General features: G+C 38.8%; 1 protein-coding gene across 2 annotated transcripts in view; it reads left to right on the top strand.

Moving 5' to 3' along the window:
- Nucleotides 1–6898, top strand: part of cntn3b (contactin 3b) — a 159395-nt gene extending 152497 nt beyond the window's left edge. For both annotated transcript variants that reach the window (XM_049573078.1, XM_049573070.1), the window contains exons 21-23: nt 1198–1310; nt 1411–1576; nt 2118–6898. In XM_049573078.1, coding sequence (XP_049429035.1) covers nt 1198–1310; nt 1411–1576; nt 2118–2209 — 371 coding nt within the window. In that variant the 3' untranslated portion in view covers nt 2210–6898. The remainder of the gene's footprint in view (nt 1–1197; nt 1311–1410; nt 1577–2117) is intronic.
- The last annotated feature ends 20691 nt before the right edge of the window (nt 6899–27589 follow it).

Here is a 27589-nt window from a genome sequence, read left to right on the forward strand (position 1 = left end):
TCTGAGAGATTCTCCCCTGCCTTTTTTTTTAAGAAGCTCTTTTTCTCTGTTTTGCATTCTGTTACTTTTTTACATTCAAAGCACAAAAAAAATCTCATAAATAATCAGTTTGTTTTTATTCTGAATTCAAAAATAGTCAGCGGCTCACCCAGCAACCAAGCGATTTTGCCCACAGGCCTCAAGTTGAATATGACTGCTCTACGTACCGCAAAGTGAGAAAACTGCAAAAACAGTATTTTTTTATTTATTTGAGAAAATAGTGAGAATTCTGTGGCGGCCCTGAAAGCCTTATGCCAGGGATGCTGAACTTGCTTTGCTCAGGGGTCACTTTTACAAAATAACAGGAGGCCAGGGCCAGTTAATAGACATCATTTTTATGAATATGTATAAAAAATGAATTGCCTCTTTTCAATCTTTTGACATTGCTGTCGTCACTCATCTTTGCAAGAGACAAATCCAGTCGTAGCAGCCCTACACGGGTTGTGCGTGCAGGAACCTTTCTAGGATATAAGCACATTTGCAGCTTAGCTTAACCTATGACAGGGGGGATCTTTCCTTTGCACTCTTTTTGATACATGAGCTTTTTTATGTACTCTGGCACCTTATTTACATCCAAAGCACAAAAAAAGAAATCCCAAGGTGAACAAATGTATTTTCATTGTGAATTACAAAATGGTCGACGAGCCACCCTATTGTGAGCCAAATTTGGCCCATGGGCCTTAAGTTGAGTGTCCATGCTCTATGCACTGCATGCAAACATACACAACGTCCAATTACATCAAAACACAGCAAAAACAGAAAACACAACCAAATAACAAAACACGCTGTGTTTTCTGTTTTTGCTGCGTTGCTGTGTTTGGTTTTGTTTCTAACTGAGCCACGCCGGTTTGTGAATGCTGTGCGCATGACGTTAGATTGGTGAAGGTGTTTTCTTTTTTCCATGTTGCAATATGTTGAGTTCTCAGGGCCACCGTAGAATTCGCTCTGTCTTAATTAGTGATGGTGGTCTGCTGCAGCCTCAATTTATTGCTCAGTCTTATGGAGTTTTTTATATCAAATCTTTCCAAGTGGAACAACTGTATAGCGCAGGAATCTGCAAATTGTTCTATATGCAGGCACTGATTTAGAAAAATAACCACAGGAGATAATTGTGCAGAGTGTCTTGTAGTATATCCTTACCTCTGTTTCTTTTTCCAGCTCCAGATCGGGCTCCGCTCAATATACAATGGACCATGATTGGCTCCACACTCACACTGCACTGGGATCCTGTAGTAGCTATGGAGACAGAGTCAAAGGTTACTGGATATTTGGTAGGTCCCAGTTCACTGCAAACCTCTGATTTATCTCCACAATCAGGGATGACGGTTTTTGCATTAGCTCATTTTTCCTCGTCACCCTCCCCTGCCGCAGGTGCTGCTGAAGAGACATCGCTATAACGACATCAACACTATCTTGACCAACAAAACCACTGTGGAGCTCAGCCTCTCCGCCAATGACAACTATCTTATTCAGATCAAGGCCGTGAGTGAAGGTGGTGAAGGTGTGGGCAGTGAACCCATCCACATCCATAAATTAAGTGAGTCTACCATTGTTTTCTTTCCTCTTTCACATCATCTCCTTTTTGACCACTGATAAAACTTAAGTGAGGATTCAATAATTCAGAGAGAACATTTAATTTGGCCGTGCCGCATCCCTTTCCAACCATGTGTAATAGACTTATTTCGAGTGCGAGAAAAGCGACCTTTTTAGAAATGCGTGCGCGGTGTCATCCATCTCTGCCATTGGGTTATTATTCCTTGTTGACTGGCTGCACAGCGCTGCAGCATATAAAGCAGTTCAGTGCTCCCATCCTGCTGCTGTGCAAAATTGTGAGGCGGCTCAGTTTGCCGCTCTCCTCTTTGATGTGATACGAACTTTATCTTCCCAGGATACTTAAATAGCCTCTCCTGTTGAAAGCCAGTAATAATGTAGATATGGAAAAAATTCAGAGTTGGCTTTTGATTTATGATGACTTGTCAGAAATTTAGGGGATAGCACAGCGGAGTGCAGGGTTTGTTCTTTGGATCTGAGGGGGATTTCTGGTTCCTCACGAGCTGCTCTGCTGATTTTGGTTGCAGGCATGGGGGCGCGGGGCTCGGGAGCGATCCGCCTCAGTCCATTGTACCTCTCTGCAGTCCTCATCAGCGCGCTGCTCTGCTCCGCCTGGTGATGTCTAATCGGAGCCCACGGAGCACCCTCCCTCCCCCTCCATCCCTTCAGTCAGCCTGGTCACTGGACTGGCACAAGGCCCAGGCTTCAGTGGCAGGACTGGGAAAGACTGGAAAGGACTGGACTCCGCCAAACTCTTAAAGGGACCACGCCACTTTCTTTTGAATGGCCATCAGATAGAGAGACGTGATAATTTGCGTGCATGATATCTTTCAGTATTTTTTTCCAGCGTCATAAGTGCCACCATGCTCTAGGTTTCATTTTAGAGGTTATGATGTCTACATGACTTATCTTCTTAGTATCTTTGGAGATACTAATGCCTTAAAATCCATTTTACACATACAGTCCATACCAAAGTAGGTGACAGAGGCTGCTTGCTTTATGGTTTCTTTAACCCTTTATACATTCTTTCTGCAAAAAAAATGTATTCACACGAATTTATCTTCTCCAGGTCAACCTCTCACAAATGATTAACCTAAATTCATTGGTTTCATTCATATTTTATCATCTCAAAAATCTTAAACTAGTTCTGCTGACAGAACATTAGTTAATATCTCTGTCACGTTTATAGCAGCTTTTGCCAAAATAAACGTCCATTGCAGACTTAAAGGAACATAATGTAAGATTTTGGGGGATTTAGTGGCATTTAGTGAGGTGGAGCTAAGACTCCTCCTGGTTAGAATTCTTTTAGTGTTCATTGTTCAGAAGGTTTTTACCAGGAGCCAAATGATCCTCAGAGGTCTCTTACAGTAGATCAAGTGAATAACAATGGTAAAAACACTGAATGAAGCAGTTTCACATCGGAAATCTGTTTCTCATGCACTGGCATGTCGCAGATGGGCCCCTCGCCCAGCACCTACCATTGTGTGCTTACTTATTTTCTCTGATAACTTCATGTTTGCTCACCTTATATCTGATTCAGATCTGTAGGAAGTTATTACCAGGAGCCAAATTGTCCACAAGGGTCTCCTCCTCTCCAAATCAAACAAACCCGGTGATTTAAACCGGTAAAAACACTCAATAAACCACTTTACAATTAAAAAATACAGTATTTTTCTGATGCTGCCTGTCGCAGTGGGGCTGCACACTATGGAGTCTGACAAGAAAATGAAAATGGTTTTATCTAAACCCAGTGTTTGGTTTGTCCATTCTGGGCTACTGTAGAAACATGGCATAACATGGACATATCCGTAGACAAGGACCTTCTCCCTGTGCAGATATAAACAGCTCATTCTAAGGTAACCAAAACACAATGACTCTTATTTTCAGGTGATTATACACTCAAGAAAACATACTTACTATTATATTCAATTTCTGCCAATATATCCCCCTAAATCCTACATACTGGACCTTTAAATATTCTTCCAGGCTCTGACAGATATATAAAAGATGCATAGCAAATTGATAAACTGTGCCTCAAACCCACTTATCTCTACATACTGAAATAATATTAGGTCTGTTGGACAGCCATAGTCTCCTGAGCTTAAGGCCCTCTCTACAATACTCTGATAGATCTTGGCATTTTGCCATCTTGTGCTCCTCTAAATAATAAATGCCCATCACACTCTGCATTCTCAGTCTAGCTAAAAACCCAGGATTGCAGAAAATAGAGACGTGTGGTATCACTATGTCAAGCAGATCCCATGTGTACCTCTCCGTTTAGAGGACCTGTGTTCTAGATACGTATATCATATCACAGAATATGTACCATCTACACCCCAGATGACCAGCCGCCCTAGTGCACAATGGACTACAGGATAACAGTGCCTTCACTAGAGCTCACTCAGATTTCTTTTCTTTCCTTTTCAAATAGCTTAGGGGAAAGATTCATGTTGCGGAAGAGGCGTTGTTTGCTTTTCTTTCCGAGGAAGTTAGGAAGGACAGGAAACTCAGAATGTAGAGGGTGCCCATTATTGAAAAGGGTATGTTTATTAAATTTTCATTGAGACAAGTCATCTGAGAGGTTACCTAAGACAAAAAGGGTTGGAAGCTTTAGGAAAGCTGAGATGGATTGAGATATATGGCGGAAATTTTGGTCCCAGTATTTATGGTCTGTGGTATAATAAATGTATGACTCCATCCGAAGCATAATTTATGGGCTATTAAGGCATCAGAATAATTGATGCCAATACCGCAGTGAAAGAGCCCTGACTGGAAATGGAGCGAAAGGCATGGCTGTCATTTTCCCCCTGCCCCATCACCATCTATTGGACATATACCAGACTGAACAGTAACAAAAGAACATTGCTACTCTGCTGAGGCAGCTACTTTTCACGCCCTTTTATCATGTGGATGAGTCTGTCAGAAGCCACCCAAGAAAGAGCCGAGGTGCGATTACTGGGGTCCTTACAATGTTCATGTGGATGTGGAAGGATACAGTCAACTGAACTGCTACACATTACTGTGCCTTTGCCGAACATGGGGCTGTGTACGGTCATTAGCTCGGAGGCTGTCGTCGCTGTCTGTATTTTGCACTCTCTTCCCCCCACTTCCCCAAAGTCGAATGAAAGCACAAGGAATTGATGCAAGGTGACTGGATGTCCTCACTTAGCCATCTGAACAGGTGTGCAGACCCCAGAGGCCTCGTAAAAAGTCCAAACAGCCGACATAATCAGGCTGTCCTATCTGCTCCTTGACTGGTTTCATAAAGCTCTGTGCTCTTTGATTAGACTGCTGCAGAACAGTCAATGGGATATTGATTTTCCTGCCCCATTATTACAGCTGTCACAATTCAGCTGCTTGATTGACTGATGGCTGCGTTCTTATTGCACTCGTTCTGTTGTGTTACAGTCAATGAGGTTTCAGAAACTCCCTATCAGACAATTTCAAAGGCATTCTTTTTTTCTGTTGTGTTTTGGTTTGCTTTTACTAGAAATTTCACTGTATTTGCTCAATTTTTCACAGATTTTACAAGTATTTTGTAGTGTAGTGTTAGATTGTGCTTTTGAATCGGAGCAGTGACCTGAAATCGATTGGCTGGTTGATTTTTTTTTTTGAGTTGCGTGTCCAAGTACTACTGTATCTTTTTAAGAGCCCAGTCACACCAGCATTTAAAAATGGTAAAATTTCATGGAATAATCAGTTCATTTCAATGGAAATGCTGCGATTTGCAGATGAACTTATGAGGCGAGGAAATGCTGCCTTCAAATTGGGTTGTATTTACTGTGATAAGGAGAAAAGTCAATATGAACGCCCTCCTCTTGTAGTTTATTCTTAAGGCTCCAAGTTCACAAGTTGTGACATTTTTGCCGAAGTTTTTAAAACTGGCATAGGCCATGAAAGTTCATTTATCAATAATATTTTGTAATTTTAGTCATTAGGGTTTTTCGTCATGTCTGAGGAAAATGTTGATATTTCCAATGAAATTTCCAACATCCATGTTGCCGTTGCCTAGCAATGGTGCTTTCTTGACTTAACCACTTTAATACCAAGTATATCGTGTACATGGCTTCCTATAAGCTATATAGATCCATTTGAAGGCAGCATAAATGTGTGTAAATTTCCACTTTGGTAAACTTTTTTGTGCCGTTAACCATTAACAAACTGTCTTGACCAACAGAATAATACAAAATGGAGGAAGCTAACATAGCTTGTTTGCTGTGTTGCTTTAACCACTTTCATTGAACTCCATTAAACAGTAGGTTATAGCCTGCTCCACAAAAGAAGCAAGGTTTTTAGAGAAGTTATGAGACAGGTTTTGATGGTTCAAATATGTCTGTGGAATAGGCTAAACTGTGTGAACTTAAATGTCCTGTTATCTCCCAAACTAATGAGCTTGCTAACTGGCATTGAGCAAGCTACTTAGGTTGGAGAATTTATTTCTTTTAAGGATAGAAAACAAAGAACAAAAAGACAGACTAGCACTAGCATGATCCCAGCTGTCTAATACATTTAGCCGTTAGCTCGACAGCTATAGTAGTTCACAACACACTAGCCCTGTGAGTGTTCACTATGTCACCAAGCTTCTAGCAATGTCCGTTTAACAAAGACGTGCATATGAATATCGCTGTGCCACTTTCTGGTGTGACCGGGCCTCAAAGTAGCTTGTGTGTGCAAATACTTGATCCAAGTGGTGTTTATATTTTTTGTTAATCCAAATAAGGTAACCTCATTGCAAAATGGCAGACTCATAGGTCATTAATTTACAGTGCTTCAATGTGTGGCAGTTTCTCAGAGCTTTCTTATTATTTACATAGTTGTAATTCAGCCTAATGTTTCTTACCTCTGCTCACAGAAGAAAACAAATCTATTGTTTCTGGCCTTGTGCTTTAATAAATACTACAAAGTACAATCTAAAGGAAGTGATCAGAGCCATCAGCTGAAATGGTTGAACTGCATTGATCATAGAACAACAACATATCTATTTATATCCACAAGGTCTGTTTGGTTAGATTGGTTTCTGTGCTGTTGTCGCTAGAAAGGAGTGTACCTGGTGCAGTGTAAATAGCTTGCATATATTTTTTAAACATGGCCATCAAAGACAACCTTACTGCTTTTATATAGTGTGTTCCCCGACCTTAATACTGGTGTATTAATCAATGATCTCTGTGAGATGCTGACATGTAGAATGGCATTTTCATATTGAAAAGTAACTGTTTTGTCTTGTATACTAAAATTGTGCATGTTAATCATTGTTTGTGAATTTGTGTTGGATTTTTTTCTAAAACTATAACTTAATAAAAATGTTTATTCCAGCCAGTGGGCTGTTCTCCTGTGTCTGCCTCACACACCAACAGCTTTCTTCCAGACCCAAATCCCCAAGGCCCTCACAAGCCTTAAGTGCAGTTGATTTGTGGTTACATAATTGCACATTTGTTAAGAGAATTTGCACCTTACAGTACAACATCAACTAATGCAGTTTTGCTTTATTAGTACATCTGAAACTAACTTTTTACGTGGGCCCCGCATCAAAACCTAATTTTGAGAGTTTTATTATTTTATGTTCATATACTCACATAGTGCATGCTCCTAAATTAAGTTGTACTTCATCAAAATGACCACAAATTGATAGAAACATAGAAAACCTGGGGCCGGAAAGTATTTTTCCAGTTAGGAGGGATGGTTAGTGTCTGGATCTCTGGGCAAATGATGAATCTGATAGCAGTTTGCTGTGTGCACTGTACTTAATTCTGAATTTGTAGGCAACAGGGTACATAGTGTTTGGAACAGCAAGTCCTCCAACCCAGACAACAACAAAGGTCGAATCATCCTACCTCTGAATACAACCCAGTTCCTTAACAGGCGCACCTACTGGTGGACAACAGACAAGCACATATATGACTCTTGTGAGAGTTGCAGTTTTAAACACATGGGTAACGTTGCAAACAGTCACAGTTGCACAAAAACTACATGATTAGGTTAAGGTGACAAAATTCCTTGGTTAGATTTAGAAAAGATATATATATATATATATATCATCACTTGTCACTCATGTGACATACATCACGTGACATACTTCGACAATCAACAGACTGGCAATACGTCATCCAGAGTAGGGGCCCATCTCCATGCCCTCTTTTGGGGGAAAACAATCCAGTGTTCTGTGTCGACTGTAACAGCATACACAGACAAAGTTTAAACATGTCTCCAAATTTCTCCTTGAAACAAAGCAGTTGGTATTAATAGCACTATGCTGATGAGTTGCTGTGTATTTGGTTGCACCAACAATAAATCCCAAAACGCTGATCTCCAATTTGTTTCCTGCCATGTCCTAAAAACAGATAGAAGATAGAAGGGCTCTGGCTCCAAGCTACAGACCACACGGGCATTGCATCATCATCAGCCCTGTGTTCCCATTTGGGATAAAGCAACTTGCTGTAAAAAGGAGAGAAGCAGAAAATGCAGAAAGGCTGTTGTGTAGTGGGTCGACCAAGGAGATTTGAGGGACATTTAAGAAATGTGATTAATTACTGTCAGAAATAAATAAATGATGCTGGTGACAATTAACAGTGAGCACGGTTACATGCGCACAATAATCAGATAACTGGGAATAATCAGGTAATGGTAATAATCCAATTTGACGCGTTTACGTGCACTTCAATAATCTGACAATCAGAAAAACCCGGTTTACATGATTCAGTCCTTTTGTTGGATTTCTCCCCAAGTACATGACATAAAACTCAAACTTCCTGTTACAGTAGGTACTCATATCCTTGAAAAACCTCGAAAAGTATGCAAATCATATTTTTGCAAAATAAAGCACTCATCATGCTGACAGCTTATATTCTTACAGTACTGTTTGTTTTTATCATTAACAAATACACGTGAAAGCATTCTAATGTGTAGTTTATCAATGTGGAGCCATTTTACATACTTTGGGTAGATTCGGAGTAAAAGTACTGCAAAGTGCAATATACAAGTGTATTATATATAAACTTGTCACACGAAGTGACAACACATAAGTGAGATAAAATAAAAGTGACAATTTAAACACTGAGAATATAAAAATATCTTATTTTATGTAAAATCTTTATCTGAAAGGAAACAAAAGCTGTCAGATTAACGTAGTGGAGTAGAAAGTACAATATTTCCCTCTAAAATGTAGTGGAGTGGGAGTATAAAATAGCAAAACCCGAAAGAAACCAGATTAAAGGGTATACATGCACCGAATAATCTGACTATTGGGGAAAAAGCTAGGTGTGTTTATCTGATTTCTCATAATCAGATAATGGCTTTTATCTGATAAAGCCTATCGAATTATGCTGTTTACATGACCATTTGAATAATCAGGTAACTCCAGAAATCAGATAATAATCGGTTTATTAGTGTGCATGTAAACGCGCTCAATGATGGATGGATAACCAACTTTAGTTTGAGTGGGAGGCTGCTGTAAAACAGTCATACAGTAATGCTACAGCAGCATCACACTGCTATCTCTAACTAAATCTCAGCATATACCAAACACTTGGAATTAACAGGCTGGTTATTAACAGACAACTCTGAGCTGGTCAATGAAACATGGAGAGATGTCTGCATCAACAATACTGGGCCACTGTGGTGGGTCATTAATGAATATGGACAACTGGAGGGACATGATGGTAAACAAGCTTAATTTATTCAGGTATCGTGAACGCTCAGGTTTAGGCAAGGTTGCACAACAATTGTGGTTGTATTCTGGAGAAGGACAGTCTCATTTGGAAACAGAAATTTCTTGCCTGTAATGTAATCATAAGATAGTTTTAGTGAAAGTAATAACATCATTTCACTGCTAAAAGGTAAATGGTGATGTTGAATTATCATCCAGCCATAATTTAAAGTCAAGGAAAAAGTCCAAGAGTCAGTGAAGCTGGAGACCAGAGCAGGTTCTAAGGGTATAAAAACTGACACCAACTTAAGACTAAAGCAATGATAAAAGGGTTTCTTAAGGATAAATGGAGACATAGATCTATTTGCAGGAACTATGTGCCCCGGAGCATCCAATTATGCATGGAAGCTGACCGCTTAATGCATGCAGGTTTGAGCACGACAACATACAGGTAGAAATTACACCTAGTATCAATAATATGACCCCTTTCTAAGCACTATATACTGCATTTTAAAATAGTGCATTAGAAGACCTATAGCTCTATAGACCGTAGCTGTTGAATTATTCATAACAGTTAATTGCCAGGGCTTTAGACATATCAAGTGAAATCCAATGTATAAATGAGATGTATTAGGCAAACTTTAACGTTAATGGTGACATCATAGCAGTGCTAAAGGTGCCACCGTCCATAATCCCAGGGAGGAATTGCAAAAAGCCTCCGCTTGTGGGATTCACACATCAATGGCAAGCAGACTTTTTTTAGTCAGTAAGATCCAAGCAGGATTACTTTATGCCACAGCAGTTTGTAGAGCAAAGGAGTGTTTCAGAATATAATCACCCGATTCATCAAAGGACAGCTTTGCAACGCTTTCTCCACTGTGCATTTTACCCATCATTAGCCTCACACAGGCACAGTATCTGTGAAGAATAGATGTTTCTTTATTTCTGACCAGAGGTCATCTCTAAGTAATATACAAGCCGCATGATTCGAACTTGTGATTATATGTCAGAAAAGGTTGCTTATTTGCTTTCACCCCTTGTTGGCCTCCCTGTTCGGTTTTTACAGTGTCTTTGAAGAGATGCAATCTATTATGCATGCAAATGATCACCACTGAATGTCCTGTTGTAATGAGAGATATATGAAAGCGTCTCTTTAAACCACCACTGTTCATGCTCTTGTGGTCTATTCTAGTTTTGGAAAGTGATACTTCCTTCAGTGTGGGGATTTTTTTTTTTTTTTTAATGATGACAAGCACAACAGGAGGGCTGCTTCATAAGTTCCACGGAATACTCACATTAAAGCATTTCAAAATTAAAGTTCACTTAATGTTTTCCTTACAAAATGTAGCAGCAGTAATTGCTCTGCAGCAGCAGTGTAGGCATGATCCGCTTATTGTGAGATGTTTGCAGTGTACACTTATTACATTTGAGATGTTTATGCATAACTTGAGGTCACTTCATACTTTCTTATTTAGCCCATTTCTAATACAATATGTGTATCTGGGATTTACAGTTATAGTTTTATAATTATAAGTGGTTCTGGTCTTTTCAAACAGAACCACTGACGTGTGGTGCAAACCAAATGTGTATATAAATAATAAAAGACTGCTTTTTTCATTTGAATGTTATCTCACCGGTTTATCCTACCCAGAAATGTTTCATTTTTCATGAACATCAAAAGAGTCTAACCTTCGTCCAATGCAATCACCGCTGTATTTAAAGGATTAAATAGATGAATGAAAATGGAAAAATATCAAAGCAATTCATCCTTGACACAAGCTGTCAAGTCCACCCTTTCTAAATTGCTAGAAAACAAGATACATTTAATTAAAAAATTATATTAATGCAAGGAACACTTTGTTTATTCACCTTCTTGCCATGAGCTGGATGATTGATTCTGCAATAAAAGGCTGTGGCCAGGAGGTTGTAAGCAAGTAAATATACAAAATGTCTCACAACCTCAAATACTTCATGTGGGCCCGAACGACGCATAGTGCGTCCAAATTCACACCTGTTCTTCTCTGTGGACTTTCTCTGTGACCGTTCGTCATAGCGAGAAGCCACGCATATCACGTGAAACAGCGGAACTGCAGCTTTCTGACAAGACCAAACTGTCGGTAGTCCAATATTTTCACAGTGAGAAAAAATGATAAAGTTACACTAAAATTATATATAACAGAGCTTTCATACAGCTTTGCACACACATTACTCTTGGATGGATTACTCGCGAACGCAGGCTCGCACAGAAATGCCACACATATCACATGAAAGTGCAGGAGCAGAGCTTTCCAGTGATACACACATCATTGTGCTGTCATCCCATCACGCTATAAATCCAGATCGATAGTCTACAAAATAAAAACCTGACGAATTTTTTTTTACAACCCATTATACAGATCTTGTTATCAGTCACTTCATATAGTGAGGAATATCGTATCTTACCACGTCTTAGGCTTGCATATGTTTCTCCCTGTCTATTCACATTTGTAGTCCGGCTTTCAAGATGCAAATATCTCCATATTGTCCAGTTGACACTCCATCAAACTTTGTATGACAAGACCAGTCACTTCACCTTTGCATACCCAGACAACTGTAGCCTAATTATGCATGCAGGGGAGTAGTCACCATATACATTGAGGGGGACACGTCCCCCCGCAATGCCCAAAATACCCCCCCAATATATAACTGAAACTGAAAAACAACAACCAAAAAATGTTCAGCACAGAGCACAGAGAAGTAAGTCAAGATCATGTTTTCTTTTACAGCAAACAAAGTGACAAATAGTATCTTGGAGGACATCATTGCACTGGGTTGACTGTTTTTCTATGACCTTAGATGTAAATATTGCATGATTCTTTCAGATAAAACACATTTTTGACTTGTGAATGAGTCAATGGAATTTCTTGCAATAATGAAAAAATACTGGCAATCATGTCCGCCTGGCACAAACCACATGTTTTGGACAACTGTGAAGTGTCAGAATGTCCCAGCATCATGGTTCTTATATTGCCAGATTCCAGAGAGTCTCCCCTCTTCATATATGGCAGAATATGTCAACTTCCAACTTGTTATGGTGAGATACATGTAAAAATGTAAGAATTTAGTAACACAGATTTGTTTTTTTTTCATTGATATAAAAATTAATATAAAATACAGGCACATAGAAGGACATGGGACGATGGCAAATCTGGTTAGCCCAGATTGTCCTGAAAAAAAACCCAAAATATAGTATGTGTATGTAGCCTTTATAATGACTGTGATATGAGCTTAAAAGTAAAGGCAATAAAAATACCCCAAAAACGCCTAGGGCCCATAGGGTTAATACTCTAAAGCCTCCTTTGGGATACTTCTATTGAACTGTATAGCAGAGTGGCCTAAGATACAGCTGGCCTACTTATATCTTAATAAAATGGAGTTTATGTCATAAATAGCTAAAATCATGATAATATTTCAAATAAAGTGCAAGTAATTGAAAATACATTGTGGAAGCTCAGTAATGGTAAATGAAGTAGGCTCACACAGTCAGTAGCAATACAGCAATTCTCTACATCTGTAACCATATTTAGTACCTGTGCACTGAGTGAATGAGTATACCATCACATGTAAACACTGATTAAAATCTAGCTGTGTGTTGGTGATATTTTAACGCACGGGGAATCTGCATGTTTTTAAACAACACATATAGCACATATTGTATGTTTTTATATATTGTATATATGCCTTATTCTTATTCCTACTTGTGCATATAGTGTGTTATACACTGTAGCATTAAACACATATTTAAATATTTTCAATGTACAATGTAATGCAGCATGAGAGACTTTGTTTTATATATTTTTCACAAACCTTACATACTCAGCACATTATGCATATTTTGTATTGACAAATATTTGACATACTAGTGTTAACATTATAGCATAATGAGCATATTTAGTTCATATTTTTTACATACTTTGTATTTATACTTCTAATATCTACTAATCTACTACAATAACTCTATTATTTACATCAGAGCAACTGTAACATATCACAATTTTCAATCGAAAGGCGATCATGTGACCAGTGCACTGACAGGAGTAAACAAAGATGTGGTCCAGAGAGGTAGGTTGGGGTGGTGGATTGTTCACAAAAACCTGGACTTTTCCCTGGAGATGCGTGTTCGGAACCATGTGATCTTTGAATGAACTTTAATTCATTTTAAGATATGTCCTTACAATAATTCTTTTCCTAAACCTCACCACAGTAGCTTTACATTAATTACATGACTGGGGTGCTAATTCATAGGATATCATACACACTCTTCTATGAGAATACTTTGCATTCCCAGGTTCACAGACGTCTTGTCACACCCCTCATACAGACACACAAAGCACCCTTGAGCACTTGTATGAGACTATGCTACATAGTCTCACACAAAGCACCCTTTAGCACTTGTATGAGACTATGTAGCATAGTCATTTTAACCCAAACAATGATTTTCTCCTACACCCGACCAAGTAAATGAGGTACCTAAACCTAAATAAACTGTGTCCGTTTCACAATGTTAACCATGTGTTAGAAAAGTTTTCTGGCTGGAAGGCATTATCTACATATCAGGTATTATCTATAATGTAGCCTGTAATTGAGTCCATTGAGTCTAGAGTTAGTTTTTGGGGGAAACATAACGTTAGTTGAATGTAAATGTCCACCATTCAGTTGTTCATCATCAAAAAAGTTTCTTTTTTTTTTTAAACTTACTTTACTTAAAGCAAACATCCACTTGTAATGATTTATAATGTAATGTGCAGTATCTGCCTGTATGTCCTCAGGCATGTCATTACTTTACTTACAGTAAAGATTAACTCATAATCATATCATAATGTGTTGCATCAGTGATTGTAATGCATTATCAAATGATTACAATTAGGGTTGTAAGTGTAAATAAAATGTTCAATTTTCAAATTGCATTAATTGTGTGCTGCTATTTTCGCCACTGCCTGTCTTTGAGAGGCTACAAATGGCTGAGTTTTAAAGCTGGTGATGATACTGAATCATATGAAACTAGAAGACCTAAGGACCCCAGTGTTACCGCCCGTGTTTTGCTAGCTTGGGGGCTCCAAAGTTAGGCTAAATTTTGGCATGGGTAAAAAAAAAAAAACGTAGCTATTTTCACAGAAGTCCCTTGACCTCTTACTTCCCGATATCTGAATGAAAAGGGGTTCTGTGGGTACCCACAATTCTCCTCTACAGACATGTTTACTTTATGTTAGTCACATGCAGTTTTGGGTAGAAATTATGTTTATCACAGATTTATGACTGGAAAAACTTGACATACAGTGTCTGCATCTCAAATTCATCTTCAGGTTTCCAGCTTCCAGGTGATATAAACCACTTCTATGTGGCATATACTGCTGACCTGCCGTCTCCCCCAAAAGATCACATGTCCCACACAAGAAAGACTCACAGAAATTGCATGTTGCTATATTTTGTCTCTTCAGCCAAACTGTTGTAACAGTACAGTGCTTATTTGAAAGAAAGAAAGAAATCTAAAATTTACCATAATAAAGTAATTTTTTTTGTCGAAAGTTTTGAAGTGCAAAATTCTTGAATTTTAAAGCTGTGATGACTAAAAATGTGACTAATTGAGAATAATTATCAAAATCATTTGACAGCCCTAATTTTAATGTACTGTAGCAATAAGAGTTATAATGCAATGATCTTTCCAAAAAAAACAAAGTAAGTTAGTGACAAGCAAACATGAAGTAGGCCTTTATTATTGTAAAATGCTTTATATTGTGGTATGATTATGGTTATAAAGCACTGTGGCTATTTAAGAGTGCTTAAAGGTACAGTTATTTATGGGTGTTGTTGGCTTAGTGGTAGAGCAGGCGCCCCATGTACAAGGCTGTTGCTGCAGCCGCCCAGCAGCCTGTGGTCCTTTGCTACATGTCACTCCCGCTCTCTCTCCCCCCTTCACACTTGCCTGTCCTATCTATTAAAGGCTGAAAATGCCCCAAAAAAATCTAAAAAAAAAAAAAAAGGTACAATTATTTAGTGCTTTAGGCAAATTAATAAGCAGCATAAGTGTGTTCATGATGCATTATAGTTATGGGTGTTTTAGAAAGTATATATATGTATATATAGTCTAGTATATTTTTATTGCATCAAGTCTTCAGATGCTGTTCTGATACTTAAAGGTGTCACATAATATGTGGCTGCAAAGTCAAAAAGCCATTAGAATGTAAAATTCTGAAGAATAAATTATATGTGTACCTTCAGGCAACATCCACTAGACTTGATGTACAGACGAAGGGTTCTGCCACAGTGACTTGGCTATTCATAGATTTCTCTTCAACAGCAGCAGCACTCCTTAGATTGTCCCTGGGCATTATAGATGCTCCATCAGTGTTCACTAATTAGGAGGGCGCCTTTTTTTTTTTTTTTTTTTTACAGACGACAAGGGAGGGGACACAAGAGGGAGGTTTGGAAATTAATCACTGAGGTTTATTAATGAGAGTGTATCTGCCCTGTGTGGTCAGAGAACAATATGAGAAGGAGCGGTCCAACGCGAGCTCCATCCATCACTCTGGAAACTGCGTGGAGACACCAGCTGAGCAAAGCTTTTAGAGGAAATCTTTACTGTGGGCACAAGTGAAGAAAAGAAAATCATCATCTCAAATAGCATATGATTATTTAGCTGGGTATGGACCTGAAATTATACTTGCTACTGTTAAAAGACAAATCTGCTGCATAATGGACCTGGATGAATTTCTCTTAAAAGAGCACCTGAATGTGATCCTGTCAGCCTCCCGGTATTATTTCCACCCCCACTGAGCATTCAGTCTTCAGAATCTCTCCCAAATAATTACATCTTAGATTAATTCTGATTGACTCCAGCTCCTTCTGTCTGTTCCATCACCACAAAATCATTAGGTTGAAATACATATAATGTAGTGTGCAGGCTTTATCAGCAGGATCTAAACTTGCATGAGCAGCTTTAAAAATGAGGGATCCAACCTCAGTGAGCGAGCGACACACTCTTTAGAAAATAAAATAAAAAAAAGAACCAGAAAGGTATTTCTGTGGTGCTGTATAGCTTTGTTGTGCTTTAAAGGGATAGTACACCCCTAAACCAAAAACACATATGTTCTTCTTACCTGCTATTTATCACTGTTTTGGTGTGAGTTGGAGAGAGTCTGAGATCGGTCGTAAAGATTTCTGCCTTGTCTCTTTCCAGAAATCATGACCTGGTTACTCAAGATTAAACAAGACCTTGTTGTTAACATGTAGAGCTATTTTCTTTCTACTGACCTACACCCGCCAACCGTATCACCGCGCAGATGAAAGCATCTACTCATGGACGAAAAGCTTGTGCTAATGACAGCATGAAATGCAGGTTCCCAGGAACGTCCCACAGCCTTACAGCCTATTTTTCCCAGTGGCCACTTGTGGTATTACAAGAAATAGCCTGTGTGTAACTAATTCCCCATAGGCAACCATTGTAAAAGAGGCATCTGTAAAACTGTTTACAGGACACTTTGAACTGCAAACAAGTTCAATTATGACTCTTTCTATTATGAATTTTTTATCCATGAAGGTTTGTAAAACTTCCCTCAGGTTGAGTAAAGCGATTCAAAATTCATGACATGACAAGCGGGAACTCATGGGTGGGGCTGGTGGGAGAAACACTATTGTGCATACTCAGTGGGTCACATACCAAGGAAGTAAACCCGGAAGCTATAAAACTTTTTTTGGTAAATGCGCAAGGCAAGCAATTCCATCTGAATGAATAGGTGCCGTCTTGGTAGCCGGTATCTAGGTATTTCTATAAATCAATGGTGAGATGTAAACAATAATGTCATTCTCCTCAGCTGAGCTGTAATGCTGGCTAACTCAGTGATGCTATGTGAGCTAGCAGCAGATCCATGCTTTCTTCTGCGCAGCAATATGGTTGGCAGGTTTGACAGAAAGACAATAATTTCCACACGAAACTGCTCACAACAAGGTCCTTAGATTACTTTGTGTGACCAGGTTGTGATTGTGGTAAAGAGACATTGCTGTTGAGTTTTTTAAACGTACTTCTTTGGTGATTGGAGCACCACACGCCGAGTGCCATCTAATTCTAATTATATTCGAGAAATAGCAGACATCTCAAAAGCTGGTATCTCCAACACTTGGTTACTTACACCAAAACAATTTAGATTGATTAATAGCACTACAGGTTAACAGAGGCTATGAATTTTTGATTCTAGAGTGATTTATCCCTTTCATTTTCAATAAAAATGCGTCTTACTGTTGTAACAAAGAGTGTAAACCCATGCTAGCAGCTCAGCTGTGAGCCTGTATTAATGACACAGCTGTGCTTTGTGCTAAATGCTAACGTCAGCATGCTAAAGTCACAGTAACTCTATTAGCATGCTGATATTTAGCAGGCAGCTGTTAATAATGTTCACCAAATTAGTTCAGCCTGTTATCTTGCATTTGCTAATTAGCACTAAACAAACACTAGCCACAGGCTGACTGAAACCTGCTGGTGGCACTAGATTGGCAATCACCAAAATCATTAGGATTCATTCTCTGTAAACGTAAAATATCTGCACAAAATGTCAGAAGAATTTTATCTAATACTTATAAAGTGTGGACCGATGTGGTACCAGCCAGACAAACACAATCAAGATATGGACATGTTTTTATACTGTGTGATGAAAATGGAAAATGAAATCTAGCTTGATAAATGAAAGGAAAAGTGTTAGTTGGGGTGATACATTGCACAAGGCGAGCGAGGCAATATGTCAGTTGTGGTTGGCGTCTTTGTTTGGTTGAGGGAATTACATCATGTGAAAGTTGTGAAAAATCTACTTTACTGTGCTGTGGACAGAATATTTTCTGCAGCAAAGAGGAGAGTCGTCTGAAAATAGCTTCAACAGAGTAAGAGCTGTCAAGTTTGGGATATTATTTACATTTGAGAAGTGCCTCATATCTTAAATCTGAATGTAACCAAGAGTGGAAAAAGTCATAAATGTAAAAAAGATGATGTCATGAAAGAGACAAACTGGGACAATGTCCTGCCTTCCACTCCACTGAGGTCAAGGGAACCTCACACGGGAGCTTTGACTCACAGACGGGCTTCAGCCAAACCACCTCAACCAGCTCCCAGATCTCACTGAGCTTTGGAGGATAAATTCAGGGTTCCTTCCAGGAGGCAGCTGGTCAGGCACGGAGGGCCAGGAGACAGTGGCTGTATGCTGGAGGTTTCTGCGGGTGACTTCATAACCACTGGTAATCCTGTAGAGATGCACAGGGCCACCTCGGCAAAGTAGGACATTGCTCATTGTCTTGAAAACTGTGTGCTTCCAAATGAATGATGTTGAAAGTTGTACAGTATTGATGTGGGAAGGAGTTGACCGTAAAAGTGTGGCAAATCTTTCAACATTTCCTTTGGTTTAGACATTACGATTGATTAAAGTGCACCAGAAAAAGACTGATACTCAATACTAGTCTTTCTCTGCCTTTTCTATCGGTTAGGGTCAAGCTAGACAGGCAGGTTTCTAACTAGATGGTTTCTACTTCAAATACCAAGACCAGCGGGGGAAATCTAAGCAGGGAAAGTGAATGAGGAATGTTTTTTTCCTCCCTCAACGACTACCATCGAACTGCCCCTTGTTATAGGCACTTAACCCCCATTTGCCCTTGTGGAGTCACTCTGTGGCCAACAGCAGAGGACTGTGCTGGGCAGCTCCTCGCTGTAAATGTAACTGAGTGAGTGGGAAGCATGGCATCTACCATCTCTACATAGATAAGGGATGACAAATTAGAAAAACAAGGTTAGCGTGTGCCTCTGAATGCTAACAACGTTTTATTTTCAAAGGGTGACCTAGATCAGATAAATTGGGGTTTTCAAGCTCAAAATGTGACCACACAAAGACTTGGATGTTAAAAAGATTTTAAAAAAAATAAGACTCTGTAACCTTTTTCCATGAATTTCTAAAGGTACAGCAATTTCAAGAAAACTCCGAATCAGAAAGAGAACTCTTACATTCGACCTCAATTATAACTTCAGAGGATAATTCAACTTTTTAACAAGTGGGATATTCAGATTGAAAGTTTATTCTTGACTAATAAAAAAGCAACAGACCAAACAAGCTCACCACAAGATCCACTCAGTAGCTTTCCAAAGCCTTCGGTAAGAATTCTAAAGAAGACCTATTATGCTTTTCTGTATTTTGTATCTTATGCATATAGGCTAAAGTTACAATGTCAGATGTTCATATTAAACGTAGCCAAAGTTTTCAAATAATGAGGTAAACCTAGGCTATGTAGAATCAATGTAGGCTTCCTTTTATTCTGAACACTCCCTTTTTTTTCTACTCTAGCTACATTGTGAGATTATAGTGTGACAGTTTTCTACATATGGTCATCGGCTCCAGGTGTGCTACTGTAAGTGATTACAATATATAGCCTACACTGCAACATGAAGCTACATGCTAACATCAGAGAAACATGCAAACTTGGTTGAAGATGTTACTCCCTGATTTCGGATCAGATTCCTGCTGGAATATGTCTGGTCATGTTGAGAGGCCTTAATTGGTAGAAAGTGCAGATTCTCAATTACAGTCATTCATTGGCTACAAGTAGCCCCCACTGCTAATGTACATGTAGCTTCATACGAACATCAGGGAAGCATATAATCTTTGTTTGCTGGAACATGTCTGGTTGTGTTTAGAAACTTTTATTGGTGATTTTTCACTGTAGAAAGTGTGGTTATTCTCCGTTGTAGTCACTCTCCAGTGAAATGAAAATGCTGACCAATCAAAGCAGACTGGACATTTCTTGGAAGGGGTCTTAAAGGGATAGTGCACCCAAAATGAAAATTCACCCATATGCTGATGGAGGCTCATGTGAAGTTTTAGAGTCCTCAGAACAACAAGGGGAGAGGGGGTAGCAACACAACTCCACCTAATGGAGGCTTACGGTGCCCCAGATTCAAACATACAAAAACACATAATTGAAACCACAAAATATCTCCATACTGCTCGTCCGTAGTGATCCAAGTGTTCCTCATATTTGCACGGGCTACACATCAGTGGCGCCAGGTTTTGACAAGTAAGAATAATGTGTGTAAAAAAAGACCATATAAAAATCAATATTCCTTGTTCTGCTGCCTTGACCTTGAGAGTCTACTTTTTTTTAATAAACTGTCCATTGTGACTTATAGATGTGAAATGCTAAATCAGTTGGCTACTCTTTTAAGAAGTCAGAGTGAAAGTGAATTATACGTCTGTAAAGTGTCATAACAATGGACAGTGAGGGTAATCATTTAGAGTTTAGAGATTCTACCCTATCGTAATTCTTTTAAGCAGCTTTGCTATGTTCCCAGATCTCAGAAATTAACTAGGTGAGTACACCGTTATGAACAAGTCTAAACGACAGAGTGGATTGCGTGTGATTGCCAGTGATCCATTTGAAAGATGACTTTTTTATCGTGTCCAACACTATTACAAATGACCGCCAGTGAAGAAAGTAACATATTACATTTACTCTTGTTACTCTAACAAAGTTTTTTTGTGCGTTTGCGTACTTATATTTTTTGAGTATTTTTGAAAATCAGCAGTTTTCCTTAAAGTACTTTTTTATCACAAGTATTCTGCTTTGCCACGTTTCAAGTTTAAGAGTAAAACAAAAGTCACACGAAAAAATCCTGATAAACTGAGTGAGAACAGAACAGAGGAGAGGTGATCGATCAGCAGCTGCAGCTGAGATGAACCTGCTGGTGTGTCTGCAGCTGCAGGAGGGCAGGGCTCCAGAGAGGTGACACTCTGCACTCAGCTGCCACTGTGGAAGAGATATGTGTTCTAAATGTGTACTTTCACTGGCCGAGTGTCAGGTGGTGCTGGGGGGGCGGAACAGCGGTCACATCCAGGAAAAAATGAACAACAATGCAATCAAATAAGGATCACAAATTTATGAGGTATGATTATGATTAGCTGAGTGGACTGGTTACAGTGGGACAGAGAGGCTGAGTGGACTGGTTACAGTGGGACAGAGAGGCTGCTCTTATATCATTTGTTTAAAATGACCTGCTTCATCCTCTCTTGGCATCTCTTGTCTCGTCCCCCTCTGTTTGAATGGCGTCTTCGTCTTTCCTTTTTTTGTGCGTCTGTCTTCCTTCCAGGTCTTTGTGGCAGAGACGTTGTGCAGCGTTGTGCATTACTGATCCATGTTCTTTACATTTGGAATTAACCTGATATTGTGAGGTTGTTTCTCTCTACTGTATTAAATAGATTAACACTTGTAAAGCCGCTTCCAATGACTTTCAGCACCTTCACACAACATGTCACATTTACTCATTCATACGCACATTCATACACTAGCGGCTGAGGCTACCATAGGAGGTGCCACCTGCTACTCAGTTACACATTCACACGCACTCACACATTGGGAGCAATTTAGGTTTCAGTATTTTGCCCAAGGATACTTTGACATGCAGACTTCAGAAGCCAGGGATCGAAATGTTGATCTTCCGATTAGTGGACAACCCGCTTTATCTACCTCCTCCTGAGCTGCCCTCATGTCTGTCTTCCTGAGGTCTCGCTCACCGTTTTTGCTGTTGAGGGTATTTCTGTGGAGTGTCTCCTCATCTCCCATATGGAAAAGATATAGATACATCTTATAAAGTTTGTATCTCTTTTGTCTGAAACTTGTACGTAATGCATATGACAGTGAAACCCGATATAAGATCCTTATTAAATCTGTACAAAATGAAACTTGTATGATTTGGGTACTTATAAGAACATTATATGATAGTAATTCCACATACAATATCCTTAGTAGAAAAATGTAATATCAAACTTATATGAGTTGGACAATAATCAGTGAAACTAAACTCTTGTAAGTATTATAGAAAACACTTACAAGATTTACTTGTGGTGCCACAAACATGAAACAACATAATCTGATAATAAAATTGAAGGGAAAAGCATATGAGTTGACTGAAAGCAGGTTTTGAACATGTAATGACAATGGACTGTTAAAATGTTGCTAAGTTTAGCATTTTTTCAAAACCAGGCATCATATTCTTCTCTCTAAACTAATTAAATTAATAATTTAGGAGCTATTATATCAAATAAGTTAGGAAAAATGATTAAATCAACACAGCAAATATTCAAAATCCCTGTCGAATGTATTCAATGTAACGCAGAGATTCTTGTAGAAATAGTTTTGCACAAGATCAGCAGATTACATAAGTTGCACATTTACTTAAGAAAGAAAAAATGGCAATACTCGTTCCCTTTTTACATGACCCAAGTTCATTATGACGGTGCTTTAATAATTGTTGTACCACTTTACCACTATTCTTTTGGATTGTACATCAAAATACATAAATATTGATAACATGCATTACAAAATGTTTCACATAAGAATCAATGGATATTTTGTTCACTCTGATATGTGCCATTTTATTTGTTACATTGGTAAGATACATAAATGTTTCCTTTCAGCTCAGAAACCCAAAATCAATAAGTGACAATCATCCGGTTAACATTCAATCATTTACAGTAATACGTGTTCAATAGCCAAAACACAATCGAGCTAGACTGTGGACACTGCATGTACATACATGGTCTAACTATTTGAGTTGCATTTATGGCTTTGTGAAAGCCTGTGGGAAAGTGGACAGTTGACATATAGCTCAGTTGAGTTCTGATAAGAGAACCTCTGGCTAACTTCTGCACTGTGCAATTGCCATATTTTCCTATGGCATATAAACACTGATCACCCATGTCAATAAAGTGTGAGACTGTAAACATACTTCACATACTGTACTTCCATCTTTCAAAAGCACAACAGAGTTGTTTCTCTGTTTTGTTTTGCTGTAAGTATGACCATGAACAACGTCTCCATTTACAGCAATTCTCTTGTAGCAACTCACCACAGAGTTTGTGGGAACCTCTCTCACTGTGTGGAGAGCAGCTTGGTCACCAAGACATATTACAAAAAAACTATATGTAATGGTACATATTCATATATGTTTTTATACTGGTTTTTATTAAATGACATACAATGAGCTTATATAAAGCATAATTCCCCTGCAAAATATATTGACTTTACATACAGAAGACATATATAGTGGTATTTGTTCAGAAATGTAAAGCATATGTCTTTAAAACAGACATATAGAAAAAACTGCAAAAATTATATGTAGCATGTATGGAAAACATACTTTGACATGTACTGTCCTTATATACCGCATACATAGATTTCACATGATTCTTATGTAATTCTTTTTATTTTCTTGTATGAAAAAAATGCAAAAGTGGCCACTTTCAAGAGTAAATCATATAAGCCTTATATGATGCACAATACCTAAAACATAAACTGAAGGTGATGGAACTTCTTATAAGTTTTTTCTATTTTTTTCCCATATGGGCTGGATCAAGTCAAAAAATGTGGCTGAAGTAATTAATTTATTAATTCTGTAAGCCATAGTAAGTGCTAATCCTCTGAGTCTGGATTCATTATCACTCTACAGTGGATAAACAGAAGCTGCTGCCATTTACTGTTGTTTAAATAGTTTATTTAAACACAGTAGCTAATATGAAACAACAGGTGTATGTTTGGATTCTTTCAGATTATACTGTATACGTCACTGAGCCACATATCCTCATACAACCAGTCGTATGAAATCCTACAAAAATGATGTTTCGTCCTTAATGTAAAGTTACGTATTTAATGTAGAGTTATGGAGGTCAGGTTTAGGCAAATAAATTTACTACGGTTAGAATTAACAAAAGAAACATGATGAGGCTGTACCTTAAAATGACTCAAAGTTCACACGGTTCCGGACACAGGTCTCCTGGGGAAAGTCCTGCATTTTGCAACCCATTCACCACTCCAACCTGCCTCCTATGTAGACCACTCAGGACCACTTCCTTCATTTCTCACATCAACGCATTGATCATGTGACCGCAGCCTTCCAGAATATGTTAGTTGTGCACAAATAGGTTCATCATTATGAGGGATATGTACAAATTTTGGTGCATAACATAGGAAATCATACACACAGTGCATGAGAACAGCCTGCACTAAGAGTTTTGTGTCTCCCAACTTTAAGACTGTATGTTTTTTTTTTTTTTTTTCCACTGGAGACCTATTCACCATCTGTACATAAAGTCAAAGTGTAACACTAGATGTGCCTTTTTAAAAGAGCAAGGTTAAAAAAAACAGCTGATATTTATAACATATGAACCGGTGCTCTTTTTTTCTGAGCTTGTCTAATTGCATTTTGGTGAATTGTATTTTTTATTAATATCTCCACTGCCAGTTTTATTGCAGGGCAGTGCATGGTTGCAAGCTATAACAGTACATGCTCCTTCGTGATCAAGACATTGATCGATGATCTTCTTCATGCTTTATAATTTTCTCTATACCACCAAGAATTTTCCACTAAAACAACTTCAAATGATTATGCCAAAGCTCAAATAATAAGCCTTAATGATAAATCATCCATTGGATTCCAGCAATAAGGGGCTGAAACTGCATTATGGATAGACTTGATCTACACTAGACACTTTATGCTTTTTTTTCCAGCATACTCAGTGATAAAAGTTTTAAGTTTGCAACCTGAAAGCCATGAACAATGCACCATGTTAGTTCATTCTGTTTTCTATCAAAAGTTCATTACTACAGAAGCAGTTTCATAGTCTGTTAAAAGTAAAACAGCTTCTATTGTCAACTTTAATTTAACAAAATAATTAGACATTCAAACTCAGTGACATTTTTTCACACTGCAAAATTACTTTCACCATCTTTTCCCTAAATTGTGAAGCTATTTTAAGTTGTCTTTTCTTTTGCTTGAAGGATGTTACATATTATCAGGCTGTATCATGCTCTAACTGTACATGACAATAACTATGGTAAAGTACTATTGGTTGATTTCTTTGGCCATGCAGGGACAGTGGAATAAGCTTCAAAAAACTAACATAATGTTATGTAGATAAAATGGCTTGTTAGCAAACGGTTGGCTGACCAACATTAATACTGACTTGGCTTCATATTTCTGGCCACCTGGTGAATGGAAATCCAATATTCACTCTCCATTACTTAACAGGCTAATGCAGCAGATCTGCAATCTGCACAATCCAATCACCAGAAAAAATGTGAGTTTCTGCAAATGATGAATTTGTTGCATTTGTACATTATTATGTTGTGGATACATTAAAACTCAACGTTTCAATAAAATTGTGGTTAGGTTCAGGCACAAAAGATCGTGTTTTAGCTTAAAATACTTGGGGCACAATCCCCGCTGTAAAAGCAGCTATGTCTCTGTAACGACCACATTTGTGGCACTATCCTGGCAGGAAACCCAGGAATGCCTCAATAAGTTTTTTGTTACACTGTTCTGGAAATGCAGCAATGTCTCAGTAAAAAACAACTTTTTGTGGTACTAACCTGGATGGAGCAACAGCAATGTCCCTAGAAAACAGCTAAAAGCCGCTGGAAACCCAGCGATGACTCACTACTACCCGCCGACTGTAGCCCCTTTTACACTGCCAGATTTGCGGCGAATGTTGGCCCGTTTTGCTGGCAAGCTGCAAGTGTTTAGACACACAGAGCCAGATTGGTGAGTTGATCCGAGGTGCCCAATTTTCCGCCTCGTAGGGTAGACATATTGGCGGAACCCTTTTAGTTTAAACAGAACAAGGCGGCCTTCCACCACGGGACGGGCTGTTGAAGACTTGTGGGAGGAGCTGTTGATGACGCTGCACGTGCGACCCACTTGCGGTGGATAAACAGGAAACAGCTGATAGCAGGAATTAGCGAGCAGCTAGTAGCAAGAGGGAAACGCAAACCTGACAGACACTGTAAAGATGAGCAACTGGGGAGACAAGGAATTGCACACCTTCCTTGCCCTCGCAAACGAAGAGGCCATTAACCGTCAGATGACAGGAATGGTGAGGAACTGGCTGCCTTACAAGAGAATTGCCGAAGGACTGACCAGCCGCGGCTTCCCTCCCACTTCACTGTTTACGTCACACGCTGAGCTACACATTTTGTAACTTGCTCACGCCCCCCATTGCCCCGAAAAAAGCGCATTCTGTATCAACAAAAGTACGTAGGCAGCATTTTGCCGCACTGCCTGATTTTGTTTATATACTGCCAATGCTGGAAGAAGACTGATTGGGCTTTCCTGCAGATTTGCACAATTCCTATTTAAAAAAAGCTTTTGTTGTTGTTTGTTTTTTTCCAACAGTTGTCTGCAGCTTGGGTTATAAACCAATAATCATACCTTCTATCTCCCGATAACAAAGTCAGTTTATGTGCTATGTTACTTTAGAATCTGGGCTGATCCTCAACTTAAATCATGTGAGCAAACTGTTGATGTAAGCCATATAAACATAAATTTTGGGGGATTTTTCCAACACTAATAATGGATTAACAACTTTAATAACTTAATAAGCCAAAACATGGCAGCAAAGTGTGTCCCAGCCTTGTACGTCCATTTTAGTGTCCGCTATTAACAGTTTCCATTGTGTTTTGAGGTTTTTGCAGCATGTAATGTTTTCATGCATTGTCAAGTCCATGTATTTGTGCATATGTTGTCAAGTAGGTGAAGATGTTTCTTCATTCGCTTGTGTTGTGTCTGTCTGCAGTGTTTTGAGCTCTCAGGGCCACCGTAACATTTACTGTTTCTGAATAAACTTGCTAAATAGGCTGAAAAAATGAATTGCTAGTCATTACAGCTCGTGTACATGCATGTTACACAGTATGCAGCACATACAGTATAGACCTGTGAGTTACATGCATCATAGAAAGCCATTTACCCAGTCTGGCAGAAGTCTGACAGCTTTAAGAGACGTGCACGGAGAATTTAAACAGGCATTTAATTGAGCAGCTAGCATAAAACCAGAGCCTGGCAGATGACATATGTTAATATGTCAGTTCTTTTTCTGCACTGTAATTTGTTCTCTTGCACACAAGCCTGGAGCAAATTAAATATGTATTTGAATTATTTGAATTATACATTTGTATCACCAGCACGCTAAAGCAATGGTGTGGTGATTAACATTCCTAAACTGCTGTTATGTTAAATCATCCCATGTCTCCAAGAATGCAATTTCATTCATATATTCTTAATAATCATCTGTGTCCAATGATAAATATCTTCTAGGGGAATTAACATATCTCTGCAAAGTATTTTTGTTTTTAGCCACTGGATTTCTTTCTGTAATTTCTCAGTTTGCAAATTTGTGGTCTTCAGTCCTGCTTGTAGCGCGTGACACGTAATTTCTTCAGTCTGTTCCTGGTGTAAATGTTGCCCTGGGGTTTCCTGAAGACTGAGGTGCCAATCATGGAGCCTGGTGGTATAAATGAGGTCTG

This window comes from Epinephelus fuscoguttatus, linkage group LG1 (genome assembly GCF_011397635.1).
Source record: "Epinephelus fuscoguttatus linkage group LG1, E.fuscoguttatus.final_Chr_v1".
Taxonomy (NCBI): Eukaryota; Metazoa; Chordata; class Actinopteri; order Perciformes; family Serranidae; genus Epinephelus; species Epinephelus fuscoguttatus.